General features: G+C 42.4%; 1 protein-coding gene across 1 annotated transcript; it reads right to left on the bottom strand.

Moving 5' to 3' along the window:
- Positions 1 to 4,955: 4,955 nt before the first annotated feature.
- Positions 4,956 to 23,529, bottom strand: wdr3 (WD repeat domain 3). The gene is made up of 26 exons (XM_085764345.1): positions 23,472 to 23,529; positions 21,926 to 22,136; positions 21,617 to 21,826; positions 20,662 to 20,780; positions 20,267 to 20,291; positions 16,275 to 16,376; positions 16,062 to 16,163; positions 15,570 to 15,670; positions 14,589 to 14,693; positions 13,467 to 13,697; positions 13,279 to 13,372; positions 12,162 to 12,263; positions 11,975 to 12,057; positions 11,085 to 11,223; positions 10,935 to 10,991; positions 9,942 to 10,042; positions 9,350 to 9,461; positions 8,468 to 8,602; positions 8,326 to 8,376; positions 7,275 to 7,340; positions 7,031 to 7,123; positions 6,818 to 6,868; positions 6,679 to 6,722; positions 6,435 to 6,563; positions 5,402 to 5,495; positions 4,956 to 5,288 (listed from the first exon to the last, which is right to left on the bottom strand). The coding sequence occupies exons 2-26, from the start codon at positions 22,097 to 22,099 to the stop codon at positions 5,133 to 5,135; spliced, it is 2,676 nt and encodes an 891-aa protein (XP_085620471.1). The 5' UTR covers positions 22,100 to 22,136; positions 23,472 to 23,529; the 3' UTR covers positions 4,956 to 5,132.

Raw genomic sequence — 23,529 nt, 5'->3', positions numbered from 1 at the left:
CCATGGATGTATTATATTGCCAGGCAGCCATTACAAAGCTAACCATTTTTAGCATTTAGCTGCAAAGCTAGCACTAATGCAGCATATCAAATTAAACTAGAGAAACTACTACTTGAGCTTATGTAAGTGAAACAACTGTATCTACAACACAATGGACACTATGCAAAAAATAGTTGTGATGGAAATATTTACTTTCTTACCTGGTTTGTTTCAACCATCCCCGGTCTCCCCTATATGAGTTGTGAGAGACAGAAAATTCAATTGACATTTCACACAGTTAAACCAAACATACAGGCATTTTATTTACTGTGATTAGTCATATATATGAACAACATTAGTGGTTATTTTTGTAACCATAGACAATGCTGTTAAAAACAAGAAGGCAGAAATCACTGTCAAGAAACTCCATGAAAAAAACAACAACATGTTTAATCCATCTCTGACTTCCCTTCAGTGTCTGTTGCTCTCATTTCTATCAGGCATAAATCTTCACAATGGATCACAAATGTTTCCTTTAAAAATAAATGAAAAGAAAAAAGTCTCAATAATAATTTCCTAAAACTGAGGAGTGCTGTTTATAATGCATTAAAATAAAAAAAGAAAAAGTACAGAGGAGAACTGTTTATGATGCATTAAAAATAAAAAAAGTGGTTTTGTTGGGCACTATTTTCAGCTGTGGATGAATACGTCTCTGGTGTTGTGGTGTTTACAATCTCCTTCAACACCAAACGACTCATAACAACATTAGAAAGTCACTTTACTGGAGATGCTCCATTAAAACTATTTCATTTAAAGTTCCTCACATGTCTCTGCAGCTGAACACGTGTTGATACGAGGCGGACGAGTGTTTAATTTAAAGTTCCTCTCTCTCTCTCCTGTGTGTGTGTGTGTGTGTGTGTGTGTGTGTGGTTGTTGTGCAGCTGTAACAGGAGGACTCTCCCATCACTGCCAACAGCATCTATCTCAAGAATGGGTCATACGCATTTATAGCTCGTATCACATTCAGCGGCCATAGACACCACCAAATCAAATCAGCAGCTCCGAGTTGATCGTATCCTGCAGTATATAATGTCATGCAGGCCATACGATGACAGACTATAGCAGAGCAGACCGCACAACGTAACACTAGCTCCCGTCCGTCAAGATCTAATGCAAATACCGGCTGTAAAGTAGCACATTATGCCTGAGAGGTGGAGGTGGAGGTGGAGGTGGAGACGCTGCTGATGTGTCTAACATGTCCCGTCTGTGAGGCCTCGGCACAGAGAGAGAGTGAGTGAGGAGATAATCGTCATCCTCCTCCTCCTCTTCCTCGTCCTCCTTTAACCTACAAAACCAGAGGATTTTCTTCCTCAGACATCGGCCAGTCTGCGGCTCAGAGCCCACGGACACTAAAAGTGCCGGTGATGCCTTGTGTGTTTGTGTGGATGTCATGTCGTCTCCCTCCTCCTGCCCTCAGTATCTCCGACTCGTGGCCGGCAGCCAGAGCTGGACCGGGTCCACGGAGGCCAGAGGCCAGAGACCAGAGACCATTATGGGCCTGAGTCTGACTGAGCAGTGCAGCAGGTGCCGGTGCATATTCTCATTTGTCCAGGTCATAGTATTTCAAAGGAGGTTAAATGTAAAGGAACTGGACTTAGTTATTTGTCTAGGAAGACGTTTCACCTTCATCAGTTCATGTAGCATCTGACCAGGCTGGGACTGGTCCACCTATCTGGTGTGGAGACTCACTATTTAACCTCTTGTGTGGGCGTTCACAAGGCTGATGATGTCACTGGTTCCCTCTGGTGCTCCAAGTGCCAACGACAGTCGTTTAAAGGACTGTCTTTGATGGAAAGTTGGTTTCGACTTCGTTAGTGCCCTATTGTGTTATAACGACAGTCGTTGGAGGCACTTGCCACTTGTGAACAGTGGTTGTTCTTTGCAGGTGGAGGAGGAGGAGGAGGAGGAAGAGGAGGAGGAGGAAGAGGAGGAAGAGGAGGAGGAGGAGGAGGAAGAGGGGGTGTGTGAGTGAGCTCCCAACATGGAGCAGGACCTGAGCTCAGATCCCAGCAGCAAACTGGGACCAGTTTAAGGAAAGACAAAGACTGCCATCTAGTGGCTCAGAGGTGGACATCGTCCTGTGTCCTGATGTGTGTGTGTGTGTGTGTGTGTGTGTGTGTGTGTGTGTGTGTGTGTGTGTGTGTGTGCAGGCTTGTACTGTATAAGCTAATGTGTTTTGTGGCCTTTTGGCTGCATTGTACCTTTAAGTGAATATTTTTTATTTTGGTCTATTTTACACTTTTCTAAAAAAAAAAGTTTAACTTCATCTGCTTGGTCTTAACTCTCGGCATGTGTGTGCTGCAGAGTTACGAGCCTGCTGTGTGTGTTGAGTGTGTGTGTGTGTGTGTGTGTGTGTGTGTGTGTGTGTTTTAATACTTCGCTCTTCTTCTACTCTCAAATTATAGCAGAAACAACCTCAGCTGTATTTGACTATAGTTTGAGGAAAATCTTTGTGAAATATGTTTAAATATATTTAAATTGAACAAGTAACCTGTTGTCTGTACATACACATGTAGCTACAGTGTGTATACTATATACTGGAGATCTTTTATACTGTCGTCAAATTGTACAATTCACTTAATTATTATAGTTTTTTATTAATGATTATTATTGATGAGTGGAAGGACTAATGCATTTCCATTATGGGATATAGTATTAATTTATCTATATATGTTGGCTTCACAACATTAAACCTGATAAAGGGCTGACTGGTTTATTTAAAAACTTGTAAGAGTGATAAAGGAGTATAATTAAAGGAAACTTTAAGAATATTTTAATAATCTACAAACACTAAAGAAAACAAACCAAGTCCTGTAAACTCTTACTGTCATTCAGTCTCAGTGAGATCAGTATTTAAAACCAGTCACTGGTTGATGAACACGTCAGGTTAGAAAATCCACTGAACAGCTGACAGATTAAAGTTTATTATAAAATGATTTGATGCTTTAGATAAACCTGATCTGGTTTTATATTGATGTGATATTTCTAGTTTTAAATGAAGTTTGTCATAAATCAAGTAAAGGCTTCAACCACCTGAGCAGAGTGAGCGCTGCAGCTGCAGACTTGAACTTATTTGCTGAAAGCTGAGTAATAACTGAGTTGCAGGTTCACTGACTTTCTGCTGCTGCTGCTGAGCCGACACACCCAGACGATGAAGATGATGATGTTCCTGTGTGATGTCATATTCAGATTTAGTCTTAAGACACATTAAAAGACCAAACTCAATGTTATTTTAACTTTAGGGGCAGAAACGAAACGTGAAAAAACAACACACACGCATGTAGATCCACAGACTTCACTTCAGTGTCGCAGTTTTTCCTCTTTTAAACACAATTTGTGACGGTTAATTTAGTTTAATCTGCTGCTGGGCGCTAAAATGGTGTCAGAGTGTGTGAGCGTGCGGTCTGGGACTTTGCTGAAGAATTTTTAATTTTGGTAGGTGTGACATTTACAACCTCAACACCAAGTCCAGGCCCCATAAAGAGCTCCTGCTCCTGCTCCTTTTTTTTTTTTTTTTTCTTTTTCTTAAACATTTTTTTTTTTTTTTTTACAACTCTGTAAATACAGAGTTAATTTGCTTTTTGTCCGTGGTGAGATTAAAACCTGAACAATGAGCGCGAGGTGTTTTAAAGGGCTCGTTTCATTATTCCACAGCGCCCCGCAGGCAGGATATAAACACGGTTGTGGAAAATGAAATGTCTGATGTGGGTGTGAAACTTCTGTAAAGGTCAGAGGATTAGAGAAGAAGGACGTACTCTCACATCCTCTCAGTCGTCCACCAGTTAAAACACAGAGCTGGAAACTGAGAAGCAGGATTTTCTCTCCCTCTCTCCCTCCTTCCCCTCCCTCCACAGCTATGAAATATGTTTACCACATCCACCGGAGCTCGGGACTATAAATTCAGGCGAAGTTACAAGGGCTGTAAAGTCAAAGCCACATCTCCCCGAGTCCAGCTCGGGGTGGCTGCAGGGACCGGGAGACTCGCTCTGTGGGACAGTGTGGTCACACCCAGGTGGTCTGGAGCTCAGGTGGACTCTGACAGGCTTCAACCCCCCTCTCCTCCTCCTCCTCCTCCTCCTCCTCCTCCTCCATGTCCCAGGCCTGAATCGCTCCCTTCAGGCCTGTCGGAGTGAAACCAGCTTAAATCAAACCTGCCCTGTGTGTGTGTGGCTGCTTTAACATGAAATCTGTCTATTAAGACTTAACAGAACATGGATGTATTTTATAATAGAGACTTAAAGCCGCAGTGGGAGCTGCTGTATATATACACACACACACACACACACACATTACATTACATTCCTCTCTGCCATGTTGGATTTATTTGTTTTGAAAACCTCCTGAATGACTGTGAGAAAAAAGAAGTCGACCAAAGTTTAATGAATTTCCATTATGGGTTAAAATGTTGATCTATATGTATGTGGGCTTCACAACATTAAAACTGATAAAGGGCTGAACGGTTTATTTAAAAACTTGAAAAGTGATTAAAAAAAAGGAAACTTTAAAGATATTTAAATAATCTACAAACACTAAAGTCCTGTAAACTCTTACTGTCATTCAGTCTCAGTGAGATCAGTATTTAAAACCAGTCACGTCAGGTTAGAAATCTACTGAGCAGCTGACAGATTAAAGTTTATTATAAAATGATTTTAGGCCTGTCGGAGTGAAACCAGCTTAAATCAAACCTGCCCTGTGTGTGTGTGTGTGTGTGTGTGGCTGCTTTAACATGAAATCTGTCTATTAAGACTTAACAGAACATGGATGTATTTTATAATAGAGACTTAAAGCCGCAGTGGGAACTGTGTATATACACACACACACACACACATTACATTACATTACATTACATTCCATTCCTCTCTGCCATGTTGGATGTATTTGTTTTGAACACCTCCTGAATGACTGTGAGAAAAAAAGAAGTCGACCACAGTTTATTTGGGAAATGAAGCACATACAAAAAAAAAAAGCCAGTTGTGGTCCCTCCTGCTCCACCTCTGGAAAACAGCTGGGAGGAGACGGGAGTGGGTGTTTTCATTTATATACAAACAGTCAAAAATAAGAAAGAAAAAAAAAAAAAGGCCAGTCAGTCAGACTCAGGCGATGGTGAGGACGGCCCGCTCCCTCTTCCTCCTCTTCCTCTTCTTCTCCTCCAGCCGGCCCGTGGCCTCGGCGAAGAACATCACGTCCTCTTTGCTCTCGATCTCGCGCTGCAGGAACTGGAGCGCGGCGCTGTTGAAGCCCATCACGTCCTGAAACACACAGGAGGAGGAGAGGAAGATGAAGAGGAGGAGCAGGTGAGGACAGAGTAAAACAGGAAGCGATGAAGACGACGTTGAGTTCCGTGTTTCCAGATGTGACTCACTCTGATCTCGTGCACTTTTGACAGCGTGTTCATCCGCAGCTCGTCCATGACGGACAGCAACATCTGGTTACTGGAGATCTGGCCGAAGTGGATCCTTGAAAGAAAGAAAGAAAGAAAGAAAACTGTTTTCTTTTCATGTCACTTGATCCTTCCTCCTCTGCATTTGTTTGTTTGTCTCTCAGCCACAGTTAGTTTACAAATTCATATTTATTTATTTATTTATTCAAAAAGAATGTGAAGAGTTCGGCTCAGTGTTTTAATATCAGTGCATCATTCACAGCCCTTCATTCCTTTATTTTGGAAATGTGCAGGATGGACTTTGTAAAACTGATGCTTTCTGGCTGCAGAAAAACTGCTGCACTACAGATGCTTTTGTTAATATATAATAAAAAAAAATTTAGGTAAAAAAACGCTAAAGGTGAAAGTGGTTGTGCTTATTTAGCCAATAAGACTGTAAGAACTCATTGTGTACAGTCAAAAAGTTTGCAAAAAACTTGCTTAATTAGTAAATTTTATGCCAAATTTTATATTCTCCGATGAAGCTGCATAGCCGAAAGTGTCAGCGTGTTTTTGCATGATGTGACCCAGAATAAATAATGTGAAAAGTTACTTTTTCGTCCTCAAATTTACTAATTAAGATGTGCTACCATTGCAAGTTTTTTGCAAACAAAGTCTTTGGTTCAGCACTCTTGAAGCCAACCTCTTGATCACTGTGTACAGTATTTTGTCTTTAATTGGGCAAACTCATATTTGTTTATTTGTTCTGTTTCAGTTTCTGTACCTAAAATGTGAATGTGAAGAGTTTATAAAAACCTAACTATGGCATGCGCACTGGATTCGAAGAAATCTAAGAGCATAAAATGGCTCTAAAATACAGAATAAAATCAGTAATTCACATATGTGAATGATTTTCACTGCTCATCCTGTTTCCTCTGAGAAGACGCCAGATCTCTGAGTCCACACCATCGCAGCCGTCCAAAGATTTAACACAACTTTATTATTGTATTTGTCCCACACGGGTCAGATGACTCACTTGAGCAGGAAGAAGAGGCAGCGACAGACCAGCTCCACCTGCAGGCCCTGCTGGATGTAGCTGTTGAAGAGCTTCAGCAGCTCGGGGACGTACGGGAACGGCAACACCAGCAGAGACACCTCCAGCTCACTGGTGAACACACACAACACAAAACACAACACACACACAGATTAGAAAAACACACCGTAGTGTAGAAGATGGTGATCGGCTTTGGAGCAGCAGATCAGGCGGGTTGGGGTCTCACCTGGATCTGACCTTCCTGATGACGTCGAGGACGTAGCGGGACGGCTGCAGGAGAAACAACAACAACACTCGGTGAGTCACAACTGAAGACAACCAGACGACAATAAATCCCCTCAGTTACTGACAACAGCTCCACTCACTGTCACGTTTCCAAAGGCCACGAGGACGGGGTTGGGATTTGGTGGAGGAAGCTGCAAAACAAAACAAAAAAAATGAGCAGTTTGATTGAACTGTAATATTGGAAACATTAAAAAAAAAGATGATGATGTCTGAACTCCCACACCCCGACTACTGGGGAATAACGGAGCAGCGCGGCTCTTATTAAAAGTCGGATGACAGGATGACGTCTCTACCTCTTTGCCTGCGTGTTGACAGGCGTATTTATGCTCCTCCATCTTCCTCAGTTCACCCTTGTAAAGCTCCAAAGCCTCCATTATTCTCTCAGCCTGCAAACGGATCAGAACGGATCACATGACGGCAGCGACATCAGCAAACAAGTTAAATGTCCAGCAGCAGAGGACGCCACCAGCTGTAGCTCAGCACGCTGCTGTTTTAATGTTAAAATGATGAGGAAGGAGGTTGTTGAAGTCGACTCACAGCTTTCACCGTCTCCACAGTTTTCTTTCCGGCGGGTGCTGCCTCTCCCTGAGTCTCTCCAGGAACCTGTGGATTAAAACACATCAGTGCATCAACGTACATCTAACTAACAGACAAATAACAGTTGCTTTTATTATACACTGCCCGTCCCAAAAAAAAGTCACCACCTGTATTTAACTAAGTTAACAGTCTTCCATTGGATAATTACTGCATGGATGATTATGTTTCAGCTGGCAACAACTTATTTAAATCTCTTTTTATTGAGAGTTAAAAGGCTCTTAGAAATAAATACATAAAAAAAACAAAAAAAAAGAGCCAACCAATGTAAAGACATTATATCAAAACAACTTATTTAACCCTAACTGATGCAGTCTCATGTCAGAAGACACATCCTGTGGTCGTGGGAAATATATGAATCTGTTTCAGACGGGTCAAATTATTGGCATCAAGCAAATAAAACGTCTAAGGAGATTTCCGAGACGACAAAAACTGGGTTAAAAACTGTCCAACGCATTATTAAAAACTGGAAGGACAGTGGTTTGGCCACCACAGAGTCCAGACCTGAACCCCACTGAGAATCTTTGGGATGTGCTGGGGAAAACTTAGCGCCGAGGTCCGACTCTCCCATCATCAAAACAAGATCTTGGCGAAAAATTAATGCAACTCTGGAGGGAAATAAATGTTGTAACATTGCAAAAACTTTTCGAAACGATGCCACAGCGAATGTGTGCCACAATCAAGGCTAAAGGGGGTGCAACGAAATATTAGAGTGTGTGACTTTTTTTTGGACGGGCAGTGTATTATTATATTATAACACAGCGTCATTCAAGATTTAGGATTCAGTGGAAATATCTGTTTTAATCTTCTTAATTCCAGCTGTTTAGCCAGGTCAGATTTTGTTATTTAGTTGGCAAACAAAAAGGTTTCATGTGAAATGTTGTTAAGTGTTTGGAGGTGTTCAAAATAACCCAGTAAAGATTTAACCATGAAGCTGAGTCAGTCCAGTATCATGAAGCTGATGAGGTTAACAAGTTATAAACTGATCTCTCACCACCGGCATGTCTCCTTTGGCCAAGCTCTCCTCAAACTCCGCCTCTCGTTCCTGTCAAAACAAACAAACCAAACAGTTCAATTCACCGACGCCATTAAAGGCCGTGATGTGTCTGAACCCGTGTGTTCTGCTGCTGCCTCACCATCTCCCGCTCCTCCTCCAGGATGATGGGCTCTCTGGTTCGCTCCCACAGACGCAGCGACTTGTCGTGAGACGACGACACGATGTGGTCGCCGCTGGGGCTGATGGCCAAACACCAGACCTCCCGGTGGTGACCCTGAGAGACGGAGAGAGAGCCAAGGTCACGGGTCGGACCGGAGGGGCAGCATCTACTAACGATGGCCGTGTGTGTTGGCTTGATAAGAACCGGTGTGAAGACTTTTAATAACCTCAAACTCTGCAGGTGAACTACGAACTGTCTGGTTTCATTTACAGTGTGTCCTGTCAGAAAATTAATGTTAATATTGTTTGTGGTTTTATCTCATTTCCTCAGGTCTGCTCCACACAACACTGTAGGACTGGCAGGTGCTGGGAAAAGAGGCTTAGAGACCCTCACTAGAGGCTTTTTAACTTTTTTAAAGGGATAGTTCAACATTTTGGCAAATTCAACAACTCTGTGTGGTAACGTTGTGTTATTATCTCATAGCGTGGTGAATGTGCAGCTCACAACTTGTCCACCAGAGCGTTTTGGAGTTGTTGGATTGTGTATTTGATGAGTTTGATGAGGGAAACCAAGAAATCCCATAATGAGCCTCCGTAGTGTAGCTCTGAGCAGCTCGTGGCTCTGCTCTGCCGTTCTAAAAACAGCTTGCATCGACAATTAAAGGTAACAAACCTACTGCTATGACTATAGGGGTTATGGCAATGGGCCAATTTGCCAAAATGTTGAACTATCCCTTTAAACTATATCAACAATAATGGGATGGAAAGACGTAAATCCATCCATCTTTACTATTGAATCAGAAATGATCATGCAGCAAATTCACTGAATCTCTTGCAGGTTTCTCTGCATGAGGAGCGTCACCTCTAACGTCTGGATGTGCTCGAACTTGTCTGCGTCCCACTGTTTGATCTTCTTGTCCTTCCCTGCTGTGAAGAACAGATGAGTCTTGGGGACGAACTGGAGGAACATGACGCTGTGGAGGACGAACAGAGGGAGGGAAGAGAAGGAGAGAGAGGAGGATAAGTCTAAAAGCTCTACAGCAGGAAGCAAAAAGAATAAGACGTAAGAAGAACATGGCACAGGACAAGATAGAGAGAAGAAACGGCAGAAACGGATCAAAGGGGGAGTCATGTAGAGAGAGAAATAAACAGAGAAAAGCTAAAAATGAACCAAAAGGAAAATTAAATAAAGTCAGAGGACGGAGAGTGAGATGATCCATGAGAGACCAGATGAGTGCGGGGAGAGATGAAAGAGCAGCTGGTGTGAGGTCACAGGGCCGGACCGGTGAACAGGACGTGGATCACGGTCCCTGAACACAACACATGAGGTCAGAGCTGGACGGCCCGACGCCGACGAGCTGATTTCATTAACCGCACGTTTGATTAAAAAAAAAGAAAGAAAAAAAAAACAGTTTTCCCGTGAGGCGGCGGCCGTTTGGTCTCTGGGCGTTTACCTGTCGTCATGAGCAAACATGGAGCGGTGACAGTCGCCAAAGTCCAGACCCCAGATCTTCACGTTTCTGTCGGCGGAGCCAGTGGCGATAAGTGTGTTGTCCTGGTGAACACACACACACACACACACACACACACACACACACACACACACAGAAAAGGTCAGAGGTGTAAGTTGAATTTGCGTCCAGGAGCATCCGTTATATTTTATCAACTTTATGTGAGTTTATAAGATAGAAAACAGCTATTATTGAATATTTGTATCTACTGCTGTATATTTATCAATTTTATTTACTCTATTTTTATTTTTGTATTTATCATTATCATTTTTTATTTTTCGGATCCTTACAGGAATAGTTCAACATTTTGGCAAATTGGCCCATTGCAATAACCATTACCTTTAATTGTCGGTGCAAGCTGTTTTTAGAACGGTGGAGCAGAGCCACGAGCTGCTCAGAGCTACGCTACGGAGGCTCATTATGGGATTTCTTGGTTTCCCTCATCAAACTCAACACAATCCAACAACTGAGCAGCTCGCGGCTCTGCTCCGCCGTTCTAAAAATAGCTTGCACCGACAATTAAAGGTAACAAACCTACTGCTATGACTATAGGGATTATGGCAATGGGCCAATTTGCAAAAATGTTGAACTATCCCTTTAAGTTGCTTACCAGTCCAGATACAAGTTAACTGTATAGGAGAGAGTGTGGATGCTTTTGTTATGTTGTGAATTTTTCTTTCTTTCTTTTTTTTAATTAACTAATTTATTTTTTATCTATTTTTTATCAATCTATTTCTCTTTCATTATCTGCTTAGATGATAAGAGTTAATGACAAATTTAAGAGCAACATGTTTAACCTGTTTTTTTCTTCAAATAAAAAGTTTAATAACAAAAATCTAATTTAGAACAGAGTTAACATTGTTTATTGTTTCATTAGCAGCCTCCTACTTTTCATCACAGGTGTGTGTTTGTGGCTGAAACCGTCGTCGTACTCACATGTGAGATGTCCAGACACAGCACAGGAAGTTTGTGTCCGTACAGAGACAAGAAGAACTGAAGAGGGAGAGGGAGACGATGTAAACACAGTCTACTGATCTGTGAGTGAAGCTGTTACAAACTGTTGTGTTGTTTTGTGTAGTTGTGTACCTTCAGTGTGTCTGTGTAGAAGACCTTGACCGTGTTGTCCAGCAGAGAAACAGCCAACAGTCTGTGATCAGGAGAAAACTTCACACACAGGACGTCTTCCTCCAGCTGCAGCGTGCGAGTGTGTTTCACAGTCAGCCTCCTGTAACACACACACACACACACACACACACACACACACACACACACACACACACACACACACACACACACACACAGTCAGGTCTGTTTTTCTTACTGAGCATTTTTATTCTATACTAGTCACAACATTTATATTCAATATAGAGAGGATGTGTTTTTTTCTCATCCCTATAAACAGAAAATGATGGTTGCAAAAAAAGTATAAAAAAAAAATCTTCCATGTGGGAAAATTTATAAAGAAAAAAGAAGAAAATCTTTATTTCACTGGCCTTTAAGGCACTATTTCATAGATTACATTTTACATTTTTTTTTTTTTTAAACAAAAAACCCAACAACTGGAGATACTTTCTACTATTTAAAAAGTAGAAAGAAAAAGTCTGTTGTAGGGAAGTCACGATTATAGATTTTCTTGGTACGATTATTATCAGAGAAATAATCGCGGTTTTACAATTATCACAATTATTTTTGCATTAATTCATTTCACAACACTATGAATGTGTAAAATCAAATATAGTCAAAATATAACTACATTAATAAGTATTTCAATTCCTATCAATTCAATGTTACGTTACATCTGTCGTTATGGTTCCTACATAATCTCTTTTGGAAAGTGACGGTATTTAGGAACCTTTACGATTAATTCATTGCGCCGTTTAATACTGTGGTTAATTGTGAAAACATGTAATCGCGACTTCCCTAATCTGTTGTAGCTTCATTTCAGATGCACAGAATAACATGTCGACTCTACTCACTTCTGTCCAGTTCCCTGATCCTTGATCAGCTCAAACTCCCAGAACTTCACCGTCTTGTCTGCACTTCCTGTCACGATCCCCCTCTGTGGCCATCACACACACACACACACACACAATAGATTTTTAAAACACACACTCAGGAGATCCAGTGTGTGTATTTGCAGGATGACATCAGCATCTACTCCACCTGGTCTGGGGCCAGACACAGCGACCACAGCGCTCCGTCGTGGGCGTCCACGGTCTCCAGGAGGCTTCCTGAGGCCAACTCAAAGATCTGCAGCTTCCCGCTCTGCGACAGGAAACAACGACGGTCAGTGACACATAAAATTACAAGTAAAAAAATTAAAGTGAGACAAAAACAAAACAAATGATAAGCGTGGTACAAATACATGACATCACACAATGGTTGCATCAGCAGGAGGGAACAAAAGTGGTGAGAAGTTAAAAGTGCATTTCTCTGACAGTAGATGTCAGTAATTTGTCTGTGTGTCTACTGTTGTAAATAAAATTAAGAAAAACTACCGTTAAAGGGATACTTCACCTAAAATCGATAATTCAGCAATTTTCTACTCACCGTCATGCCAAGGAAGGGTTTGGAGAACCGCCGCATGAAAAAGTTGTTCAGAAAAAATTAATTTGATCTCTGTTTTTAGCCTTGTTGTAGCAGTGGCTCCCAGTGGCTGCGCGAGATTTGCCGCGATTTGTTCTTCCGTGTTTACATCATACATCCAATGGTTTACAACAACAAACGAACATCTCGCAGCAAATCTCGCACATGCTCACAAACATCAACAGAGCCACAGGGAGCTACTGCTACAACAAGGATAAAAACAGAGATCAAATTAATTTTTTCTGAACAACTTTTTCATGTGGCGGCTTCAGGACACTTGGGTCAGTACAGACGAGCAGTATGGAGGTATCTGGATGTTTCATAGTGTGTGTTTTGGATGATTCAAAAGTGAACTCTAAATCCGTTATCAGCCGGACCCCCCTGGAACTCCTAAAGCATTTTGATGACTCTGAAAGTTCTCCAAACCCTTCATTGGCATGACGGTGAGTAGAAAATTGGTGAATTGTCGATTTTGGGTGAAGTATCCCTTTAATGTTCACAGAGCTGGTTTTTACTGAACCGTGTTTTTAGCTGTTTCTTAAATACTACGCATGTGTTGTGCTTCCTCCTCTGACCAGCGGTTGTGAGTTCCATGTTGAGCAACCGTAGATCAATAAAACGTTTTCCTGAACTAATCATGTGTTTTGTAGATGTGTTGTTACATAATCACGTTGCAAAGAGTTGGTTTAACCACCTTGGTTCCCAGGATGATCTGTCGGTCTCCCGGTACGAAGACGGAGCAGAGGGCGTATTCACAGGCCATGGTGCGGATCACCTGCAGCGTCGACCTGCGTCAGGGGGGGCGGGACATCCAGTTAGACGACCAATCACAACCTGCTACGGCTCTGAATGCACTTAGAGAGAGAGATGAGAGATGTTCACCTGTTCCAGACTTTGACGGTGTCTCCGGAGGCCGACAGGACGGCCAGGTTGTCGGAGCTGAAGGCCACGGTGCGGACGTCCGTGCGGTGGCCGCCGATGGTGAGGCGAGCCGTCTTATTGGCCGCGGGCGTCTTGGCCGTCGTCTTCAGGCTGTAGGTCTCCACCGTGTTGTTCTGCAGCAGCAGCGCCACCTTCAGCTCGCCGCCCGCACACGACAGGCAGTCCACCCACCTGAGAGGAGGAGGAGGAGGAGGAGGAGGAGGAGGAGGAGAGGAAGAGGAGGAGGAGGAGGAGGAAGAGGAGGAGGAGGAGGAGGAGGAGGAGGAGGAGGAAGAGGAGGAGGAGGAGGAGGAGGAGGAAGAGGAGGAGGAGGAGGAGGAGGAGGAGGAGGAGGAGGAGGAAGAGGAGGAGGAGATCAGGGCTGCGTTCCAAAAACAGGTTGAGTTTCCCTCGCTCACTTGCCCTCAGCCCGTTGCTATGACGTCACACAGAGGCCACTTGGAGAGTGGAGGGAAAGACCAGTCCTGATTAAAATCCCTTATTGAACTACACATCAACTCAGGCACAGCAACTATGTGAATATGAAACAGATTAAAAAGGCTCTTTAGACACGTTTTTTTTGTGACAAATAAGTTTGCCTGTTATATATCTCTACTAGCCGACCACTTGTAAATAGTTTGTTCTGACATGTCACTGCTAAACTAGTTTATTGAATTGAATATTTACTGACCCCTTTCATTTATTTTCTTCTTTGGTGGTAAACACACAACTGGTGCTTGAGGTTCATTATCGCCACCGCATGGACCTATTTTTCGTGCACCACTGCAATGCATTGTGGGTGATATACAGCTCTGGAGTGACCATCGATGTTGACTCGATCACTCAGCCCTCAAGGGTCGATCTCACCAAGTTCACTTCAGCTGTTTAGAGAAATGGAACAGCCCTTATGATGGCGGCGGGGGGGGGGGGGGGGGTTCCCCCGAGGGCAAGTGCTGAGGGCAAGTGAACGAGGGCGACTCAACACGCTTTTGGAACGCAGCCAAGGACTGTGACATGGCGACCTCTGACCTCTGACCTCTGAGCTCTGACCTCTGAGCTCCTGTGGCGCTCGGCTCCACTCACCTGATCTTGGCCGAGGCTTTGATGTTGATCAGTCTGATGATCTCGTCTTTGAGCATCTTCTCCACCACCGGCTCCTCGGCCTCCTCTGCTCCTTCTTCCTGAGCTCTGCACAACACAACGAGCTCCAGTTAGTTTGTTCACCTGAGGGAAATCAATTTCCCTCATCAAACTCATCAAATACACAATCCAACAACTCCACAACACTCTGGTGGACAAGTTGTGAGCTGCACATTCACCACGCTATGAGATAATAACACAACGTTACCACACAGAGTTGTTTTAGAGGGAAATGCAGAGACTGATGATGAAGAACTGCCCCGATGGGAACGTGCATCAGCAGTTTTGCATGTATTTCCCTCTACAACAACTCTGTGTGGTAACGTTGTGTTATTATCTCATAGCGTGGTGAATGTGCAGCTCACAACTTGTCCACCAGAGCGTTGTGGAGTTGTTGGATTGTGTATTTGATGAGTTTGATGAGGGAAACCAAGAAATCCCATTCGCCTCCGTAGCGTAGCTCTGAGCAGCTCACGGCTCTGCTCCGCCGTTCTAAAAACAGCTTGCACCAGTAAATAAAGGTAACGAACCTACTCCTAAAACTATGTGCAGTCTGTGGCCCTAATTTATCTGTGAATAATTATACATATGTGTGTGTAGTATATTAAATGCTTAGAAATGTTTCATAGAACGCAAACAGGCGGTTGAAAACTGGAAACACTCATCAACTCAAAGTCTCTAGTTTTCTCGATAGGCACATCCTTGGTGGGGTCTGAAAAAGTCAAAAAGAGCTATAGATGTCACAGTGTGATACATAAGTTTCCAGGATAACTCGAGCTTTTCCAGGACATTTGACTTTTTTTCTCATTTTCCATGTGTTTTCCATGACTGGAAAATTTCCAGGTTTTCCAGGACACGTGTCTTAGAGTTCAGCTCCTCGTCGGCTCTAACAGTAGTCGTGTCTCTGTGTGAACCTGTTCTTACTTTGCTGCCTTCTTCTTTGCCTTCTTCACCTTCTTGCTCATTCTCTTCTGCACATCCTCCTCCGACAGCACAGAGAACAGCTCCAGCACCGAGTCGTTGCCCTGGTGACGGAGACGGAGGACGACAGACATGACATCAAATATATCAAATATACATAGATTCACAGATTCTGAACACTTTGCATGAAAAACTACTAATCAAGAAAAAAGAAATCTCTGTTACTCATCAGGTCAACTTCAGAGAGTTCAAACAAAACAAACGACTTTTCATGTGCTCAGAAAACAAACTGATAATAAAGATGCTAATTTGGAGCACATTCACTTCTGATTGGTTAAAAGACGCTGACGTAAATTAACTTCACATCATTTTAAAATAAGTGATGAGTGGTTTTCTATGTGATTTCTCTTGAGTCACGGTTTCAGTAACTCTCAGATCCTGTGTCATGTATTTCAGGCGTTTCACGATGTTGCCAGACAAGTCTTGGACACTCACGTGGCAGGCGATGACTCTGGCCTTTTTGTCTGTTGTCATGGAGACGACTCTGTCTCTGGCCTCCCTCAGGATGGAGCCGGCTTTCTTACAACTCAGGATCCGCTGAGAGACGAAGACAGACAGAGGAGTGTGAACAGAACTGATACAGCTGCTGTTGAAGTGGAGTCATTATCTATCTACACAGTCTTCACTCTGTCAACACAGTGACTTTACCTCTTCAAGATCGTCATCGTTCCCTTCCTCTTTGTCTTCATCATCGTCATCGTCCATCATGGATTTCCCCTTCTTCACTTTGGGCTCTCCCTGCGCTTTCTCCTGAGCAGGAGACAAACACACAGACAGAAGCTTTACAGCAACTCATACAACATCAGCAACATCTGCACAAAACTGCAGCGATACAGTTGACAACTACAGTCAATGCTCAGTCACATTTTAAAGAGGAACTATGCAGGATTTTGACCTTAAACCAACACTAAGGAACTTTTCAACCTTCATATAATATTTTCATAACTTTTGTGATGGTACATCGACTTCCAACAGGTTGAATGACACCTCTGTCATGGCCTGAGGGGGTCTGTATCATTATGGTCTGTATCGCCTTCACTGGCACTAAGCAGCTTTGTGGAGCATGGTAGGACACCAGCTCTCACTTAAGTTTCACTTTCACTTTTGCGAGTCAGAACGAGGAGGGAGCAGCAATGCGGCACCTTTCCGTCTGATTGTGTGTGTGTGTTTACTGTGAAATGATCCGCTGGAAACAGAAACTTAGTTTGGACGTCTTCTGTTAATTTCCATGCACCGGGAGATCAGGATGTCTACGGCGCTACACGCTAGTCTTCCTTCAGGCAAAACACTACCGCTTTGGGCCACTGGCGCCGCCAAACTCAACCAAAACTGAAAGTTCTTCAGTACTGCTTTAATTAAACAGCTTCAGAGTCCTAGTGCTGGTAAAATCAATGATTTGTAACTTGTTCCAGGGAGAATGGAGGCTCTCTGCCTTCCACCTAGCGACTCCTGACCGAAAAACAAATAATGTTATCCACCGCCCCATGTATTGATTTCTCGCCGGCTTTGTTAAAAACAAATGCACATGGCTAAGAGGAGGGTTAGCAACACAGAGGAAAAGTGACCGGACTTGCATAGTTCCCCTTTAAAATCCAGTCAGCGTCCACCAGCATTTTCAAGAGAGAGAATTGTCACTGTCACCTGAACACCTTTAGAAACAATGATTCAATACCCACAGTCGCTTCCTTCAACTAACCAAACGCAGAGTAGATGATCTACTTCCTGTTGTTTACACTGGTTTGAACTTGCTCCGTGCATGTGATTGTTTAGGTCTGTGTTTTAGGTATATTGCTTTTCTAAAATAAAAATAAAAAACGTGTAATCGCACAAAGTGTAATGGACGCAGCAGTCTGTATTTTTTCAGTCTGTATTCTACACTCACCCCTCCGTAGTTGATGTCACCGAGGTGTTGTCCACTGTCTGCTGAGTTGGTTTATGTACTTGGTTCAGGGGACCAAATGCCCACACCTGAAAACAAAACACACACACACACACACACCATTGCGACACTGGGCATTGTTCTCATTAAATTAGAAAAACTTTCACATCATTCTCCTTTTCCGATCAGATGAAGGAGTCAAATTCATCGCTAAATCCACGTTAACGTTCCTATGAGTGCTACTCATCGGAGGTCACCTTAAATACATAATCATGTGTGGTCCCAACTCAGAACCTCTTCCATCTTCTAATAACAAACTTCAACCAGTGAATTTGCAGAACGATGTGTCATGTTGGGATGTAGAAAAAACAAAAAACATCTGTATCACATCTGGGGTCAGAAAGTCACTTTCAAGTTCTCTTCTTGATTTGTGGATGGAGCACAAAGGCAGCTGACAACAGTGATCTGATGAATCCCATTCCCACCAACAGCAGATGTGTTACAATCAAATGATCAATTATCAAATTAAAAAACAGCAGAACGGAGCCTTCAGCAATCACGCGCTGTTTTTGTCTTTGTTAAAAACAATAACACTGGCTTAACATCTTTTAGGCACTGAGATCGCGATTATTTGTTTTCACACTTAGTCTTGGTATTAACGCTGCAATTAATTAATTGTAAAGGTTCCTAAATCCGTCACTTTCCAAAAAAGATTATGTCCGAACCATATTGGAAGATCTGCGCCAGAATAAAGGTAAACGCACAGATACTGGCCCATTTATTTAACGTGACATTAGATTGGTAGGAATTTAAATGTCATTTGTAATAAAATAAAAGAATGATTAAAATAAACGTAAACATTTGGTATCGATGACAATTAATGACTTGAATATTTCTAATTATAATAATTAACACTTTGTGTAAATACTTATTAATGTAATTATATTTTGACTATATTTGATTTTACACATTAAAAATAAAAATTAAAAAAACAAGATAATTGTAGTACCATGATTATTTCTCTGATAATAATCGTACCAAGAAAATCTATAATCATGACATCCCTACTCTTCTTTTTCCTACTGATCATGATTCAGCGTTTAAAGACTGAAACCAGCTGGTTAACTGGTTGCCTCGGTGCCCCACCCTTTGCTCACACAGAAGCCACACACACACACACTGCGGTGTCCCACATACCGTCACATTGAAGCAGTGCTCAGTCCGATCAGATCCAGGTCCCAAATTCATCTAAATATTAACGTTCCTATGAGCTGCTTTCACAGCAGCAGAAGGAGACAGTCAGGTCTGAGCCACACTAACATCCTCATTTTACACATTTTAATGTTAGTAAAAATAGTTTTCTAACTAGAAACCAAGATTAAAAAAACACACAATACATCACATTACATTTAAGATTACAGTGGGAAAAAGTAGTCACTTTCCAAAAGTCGACTATCTTGATTTCGATTCGGAGGGGTCACGACTAGGCATCGTAGTCGAATCTAACCAAGACCGTACCATTCTGATGAATCCCATTCCCACCAACAGCAGATGTGTTACAATCAAATGATCAATTATCAAATTAAAAAACAGCAGAACTGAGGAGTGAAACCTGTTTATGATTTTAATAACACTGAGTTCTAAAATTATGTGTGCGTTTAAACGTAATCTGCTTCTACTACGTATTAATAAATCACACTAGTCTTGTTAACGCTGCAATTAATTAATTGTAAAGGTTTTTTTTTTTCTAAATCCGTCACAGTGACCGTCAAAAAGTATTATGAAGTCACTGCAGAACCGAGTGGCAAAAGACAAGATCAGAGCCGCCAAGTTTAAAGGTCAACGGAAGTCTGACGGTCTAACTGTGTCAACATTTATCATTAACCTGACAGAACAGCAAACCATGTAGAATTTAAATGTCTGACTTTGACCATAAAATAAAGAACCTGCTTTCAGTCACGGAAAATAAAATTTTGGTGATCGATGACAATTAATGTTTACCGTTTCAAGTGTTAATAGTCTGAATTAGACAGATAATTAACACTTTGTGTACACATACTTAGTTTGAATGTCAGAGTTTTTCAGAAGAGGACTATGTTTTTTTTCCGACTTTCCGAGTTGTCATGAACGCACCTTAATGTCGGGAGTCACAGCTGTAAGTCCCTCTGATTATTTCTCTGATAATTCTGCGGTGCCAAGAAATCTATAATCATGTGTCCCTACTCTTCTTTTTCCTAATGTACATGATTGGTCAGTCCTTTAAAGACCTCCGTTTGTTTTGAAACCTACATGTTTTAACCTGGTTGCCCTGTGTCCACGACCACCGCTATCCTCACCACTGCGGATGTTTCCCACTCACATGGTCCGAGCGAGTGTTGTCCAGGGCAACGTAACATAAACGCATACCCTGGCTCACAATGGCTACTAAAAATCATCCAAAGTGTGGAAAATAAATAAAGGTATTTGTTACACCTACCATATTTTTTGGGTGTTTTAGCAGTCAGGTTTGAGCCACACGGGAAAAAGTCGCAAATTTGCTGCTATCTAAAAAAGTTTTAAAAAAAAGGTTCGAAAAAACTACGGCAAAATCTGACGAATCACATTCGACTATGAAAATCCTTAGTCGAAAACAGCCCTAGGAAAAAGTATTTGATCCCCCTTAATTCACTTGATCAAATGTAAATTAACTTTAACCTTTATATAATGATGTTATTTCTGGTTATTTCTGATATTCTGTCTCTCTCTGTTGAAATAAACTTACCATAAAAACTATAGACTGTCCATTTCTTTGTGGGGGAGCAAACTTACAAAATCAGCAGGAGATCAAATACTTGTTTCCCCACTGTATGACAATGAAATTACGAGTCATGTTGTGAAGCTTCAACTCACAGCCTGACTGTGTGTGTCAGTGTGTAACTGTGTGTTTGTGGGGTCTCTTAAAAGTTCAATCATGCAGATACTTTCTAGACATCCTGAGCTACATGTGTAAATTACAAAAATTACAATAAATTAAGATCCTTCTGTGCAGATTGTCTCTTAAAGTAGATCCGTCACGCTGGAGACACAGTTTTACTTTTCCATTTCCTCACTCGTCCTCTCTGATTCACTGTAATAATGAACTCTTGCTTGTTTTTAACTTGTTTTCAGGTGTGTTACCTGGTGACCAGGAGGTTCTTGTCTCTGAGGAACAGAGTCTGTGTGATGACGTCTTTATGTCCCCTCAGCCGGTACAGACCAGACTCGTTGATGATGTCCCACACAATCACATCTGTGTCCTGCAGGAGGAGGAGGAGGAGGAGGAGGAGGTAAAGACATGTGAGAACAAACAGACGACTCAGCTTCCTGTTGAGATCACAGAGCTGCTCAGGTGAAGATGAAGATGAAGGTGAATTTAAAGGGATAGTTCACCCTAGAATGATATTTCGCTCATTATCTACTCACCCTCATGTGGACTAAGGGCTGGAAGAAGTTTCAGTCCTCCGTGCTTCTCTGAGTTACAGGGGGTCTCGGCGTACATGCATTGTCCATATAACGGTTGCAAAGGGACACGAGTCTCTCCGTAAAAAAACAAAAAAACATCAAATACCTCTGCTGTAATGTCCCGAGGAGAAAATTTTCCTTGTGGGATACAAAAATTAAATAAGTCCATTTAAGCTTGTTTGTAGAGAAGCGGCTTGAAGGGCTCCGTTCCTGGTCAGCCAAATCTCGCGGATGCGCAGTGAATGTGGTGACGCCGGCGCAAATCACGCGACCAATTGATGCCTGACAAGGGGGGGGGGCTGCTAACTCATGGTGCTTCGAGAAACTCGTACTTTGTGTTTTTCCTTCTGTGAAGTCATACCAATTCGTTCTGGCTTCACAAGACGGACATTACATACGAGCATGGATGGAGGTATTTGGCCGTTATTTGTGTGTTGTTTTTACGACAGAGCAGGACGGTAAAAACACGTTGCATTGAAATGCACTGCTAACGCCATGGAACGCTACAATCGAGTTGTGACTTGAAAGCTTCTTCAACTTACGGTTCACATGAGGGTGCCTTGAACACAGCATTAGCCGAAACGGCCGTGCCGATGATATCTGCTTTAATGACATTAAAAGTCTGACTGACCTTGGAGCCGGTGACGAGCCGAGCCCCCAGCCCGTCGTACTGCATCACCGTGACCGCAGACTTGTGGCCGTTGAAGGAGACGTTGCTCTCGCCGTTCATCAGGCTGAAGATTCGCACGGCGCCGTCCTCGTAGCCCACGGCGATGTGGGCGCCGTCGGGCGAGGGGCAGAGGTAGGTGACCTCGTGCTTCTGGCCCTGCAGGATCAACACCTGGAGAAAAACACGGAGAGACACAGAGGAGCTGGATGAAACACGGAGACACGGAGACCGAGTCGGGAGAAAGAGAAGAAACTCAGGACTGAATCTCACCTTCTCTCCTTTGCGGACGTCCCAGATGAAGACGTGTTCGCACGCTGCCACGGCGACATAGCGTCCCTTCTCTCCTCCTCGGAGGGTCACGTATGTGATGTTGGCTTTCTGGCTGCCGATCACGCCGAACACGGCGCTGGACGCGTAGCGCAGGTACTGCTTGGTTATCCCCATGGCCTGCAGCCTCCAGGTGAGTCTGACTGCTGCTGCACTGGGAACAGCAGAGACAAGAGTTATAATCACACTGAAACACAACGATGCATGTGCTGCCTTAATTCATGAATTATTATTATTCCAACATATATTAGCCAAGTACATGTACATATGTGAATTATTATTATTTCTTTTATCATAGACTTTAATTTATTCTTATTCTACTTTATCTTATTTTATTCTGTTCTTATTCTGCTTTTATTTTAGTAATGGTATTTTATTTATCTATGTATATTTCACTTTGTGTTGATTTCTCTTACTATTCAGGATTCAAAGAAAAATTTCAGTCTGGGGAAAAATAAAATAATTCTGAATCGGAATCTGAAAATTTAACCATTTCACCACTGTATAAAATCCTTAAAGGGCTCTCTATCCACAGTTTAGTATGTATCATAAGACATGGAAGATATCATTGGGACATATAAAGATATTATTTGCATATACAGTATATTAAAGTGATGTTAGATATACTGTAGGTAAATTACATGGCCAAAAATATGTAGACATCCCACCATCACCCAAAGGATTGATGTCTTAGCTTTAACGGAATAGCCGACAATTACCCTTAAATTGACAGGTTGTTATCTGGTTATTGCACTACTGAACCTGTTGGAGCTGTAAATACAGGGGACAGACAGCTCATAACACTTCCATTATACTGTAATTGTATTATACTGTAATTACACTGTAACCAGAGCCTGAAGCAAGTAAATAAACATCACACAGCACGCGAGCATGAGGCAATAGAGGGTTAAACATTCAAATGATGATCGATTATTATTGGTATCTATGCTATATGGCCTTATCAATGTGTAAAGTCTTGTGATGTGGTCCATGGTGTGTTTACGGTGTTTCAGGATATTTCCGTCTCCGTTAGCGCCACTTTAATGTCACTACGTGCAAACATGCTCCTAATTATTGATTATCCTGCTTTAAAATAATCGATAATGACCCTATAAAGACGCGTTTTGGTAAAAAAAAATTCTGGAAAAGTTGAACACGAGAGTCCAGAGTCAGTGAAGCGTTTGTTTTGACACAATACACCAGCCCGGGCGGGCGGAGTTTAGCGCTGTAGACCATTAAACCAGCTCGGTGTGCGGCTAACCCCGCCCGCGCAGGACTTACATGTAACAACAAATCGAGCACATCCAACATAACCACGACACAACGGTGGTGCCTGAACCCACGTGGTGAAGTTCTTGGATTAAACAGAGTTTATATAATCTGATATAACGTTGATGTCAGTCTGTAAATGTTAAATATAAAGTTGATTCTTGTCTCGTCACCGCAGAGAGTTGAATGTTTCATGTTGGTTTGTTTTTTCAGCTCTTACCTCTGAAGAGCTGCTGCTGCTGTGAGCTGCGATCTGCGATCTGCTGTGTGTCCTGGCT

The sequence above is a fragment of the Trachurus japonicus genome, chromosome 21 (assembly GCF_045865225.1).
Source record: "Trachurus japonicus isolate A0001 chromosome 21, Traja_1.0".
Lineage (NCBI taxonomy): Eukaryota > Metazoa > Chordata > Actinopteri > Carangiformes > Carangidae > Trachurus > Trachurus japonicus.
The sequence above is the reverse complement of the archived record's forward strand: the minus strand, read 5'-3'. Positions and strand labels throughout refer to the sequence as shown.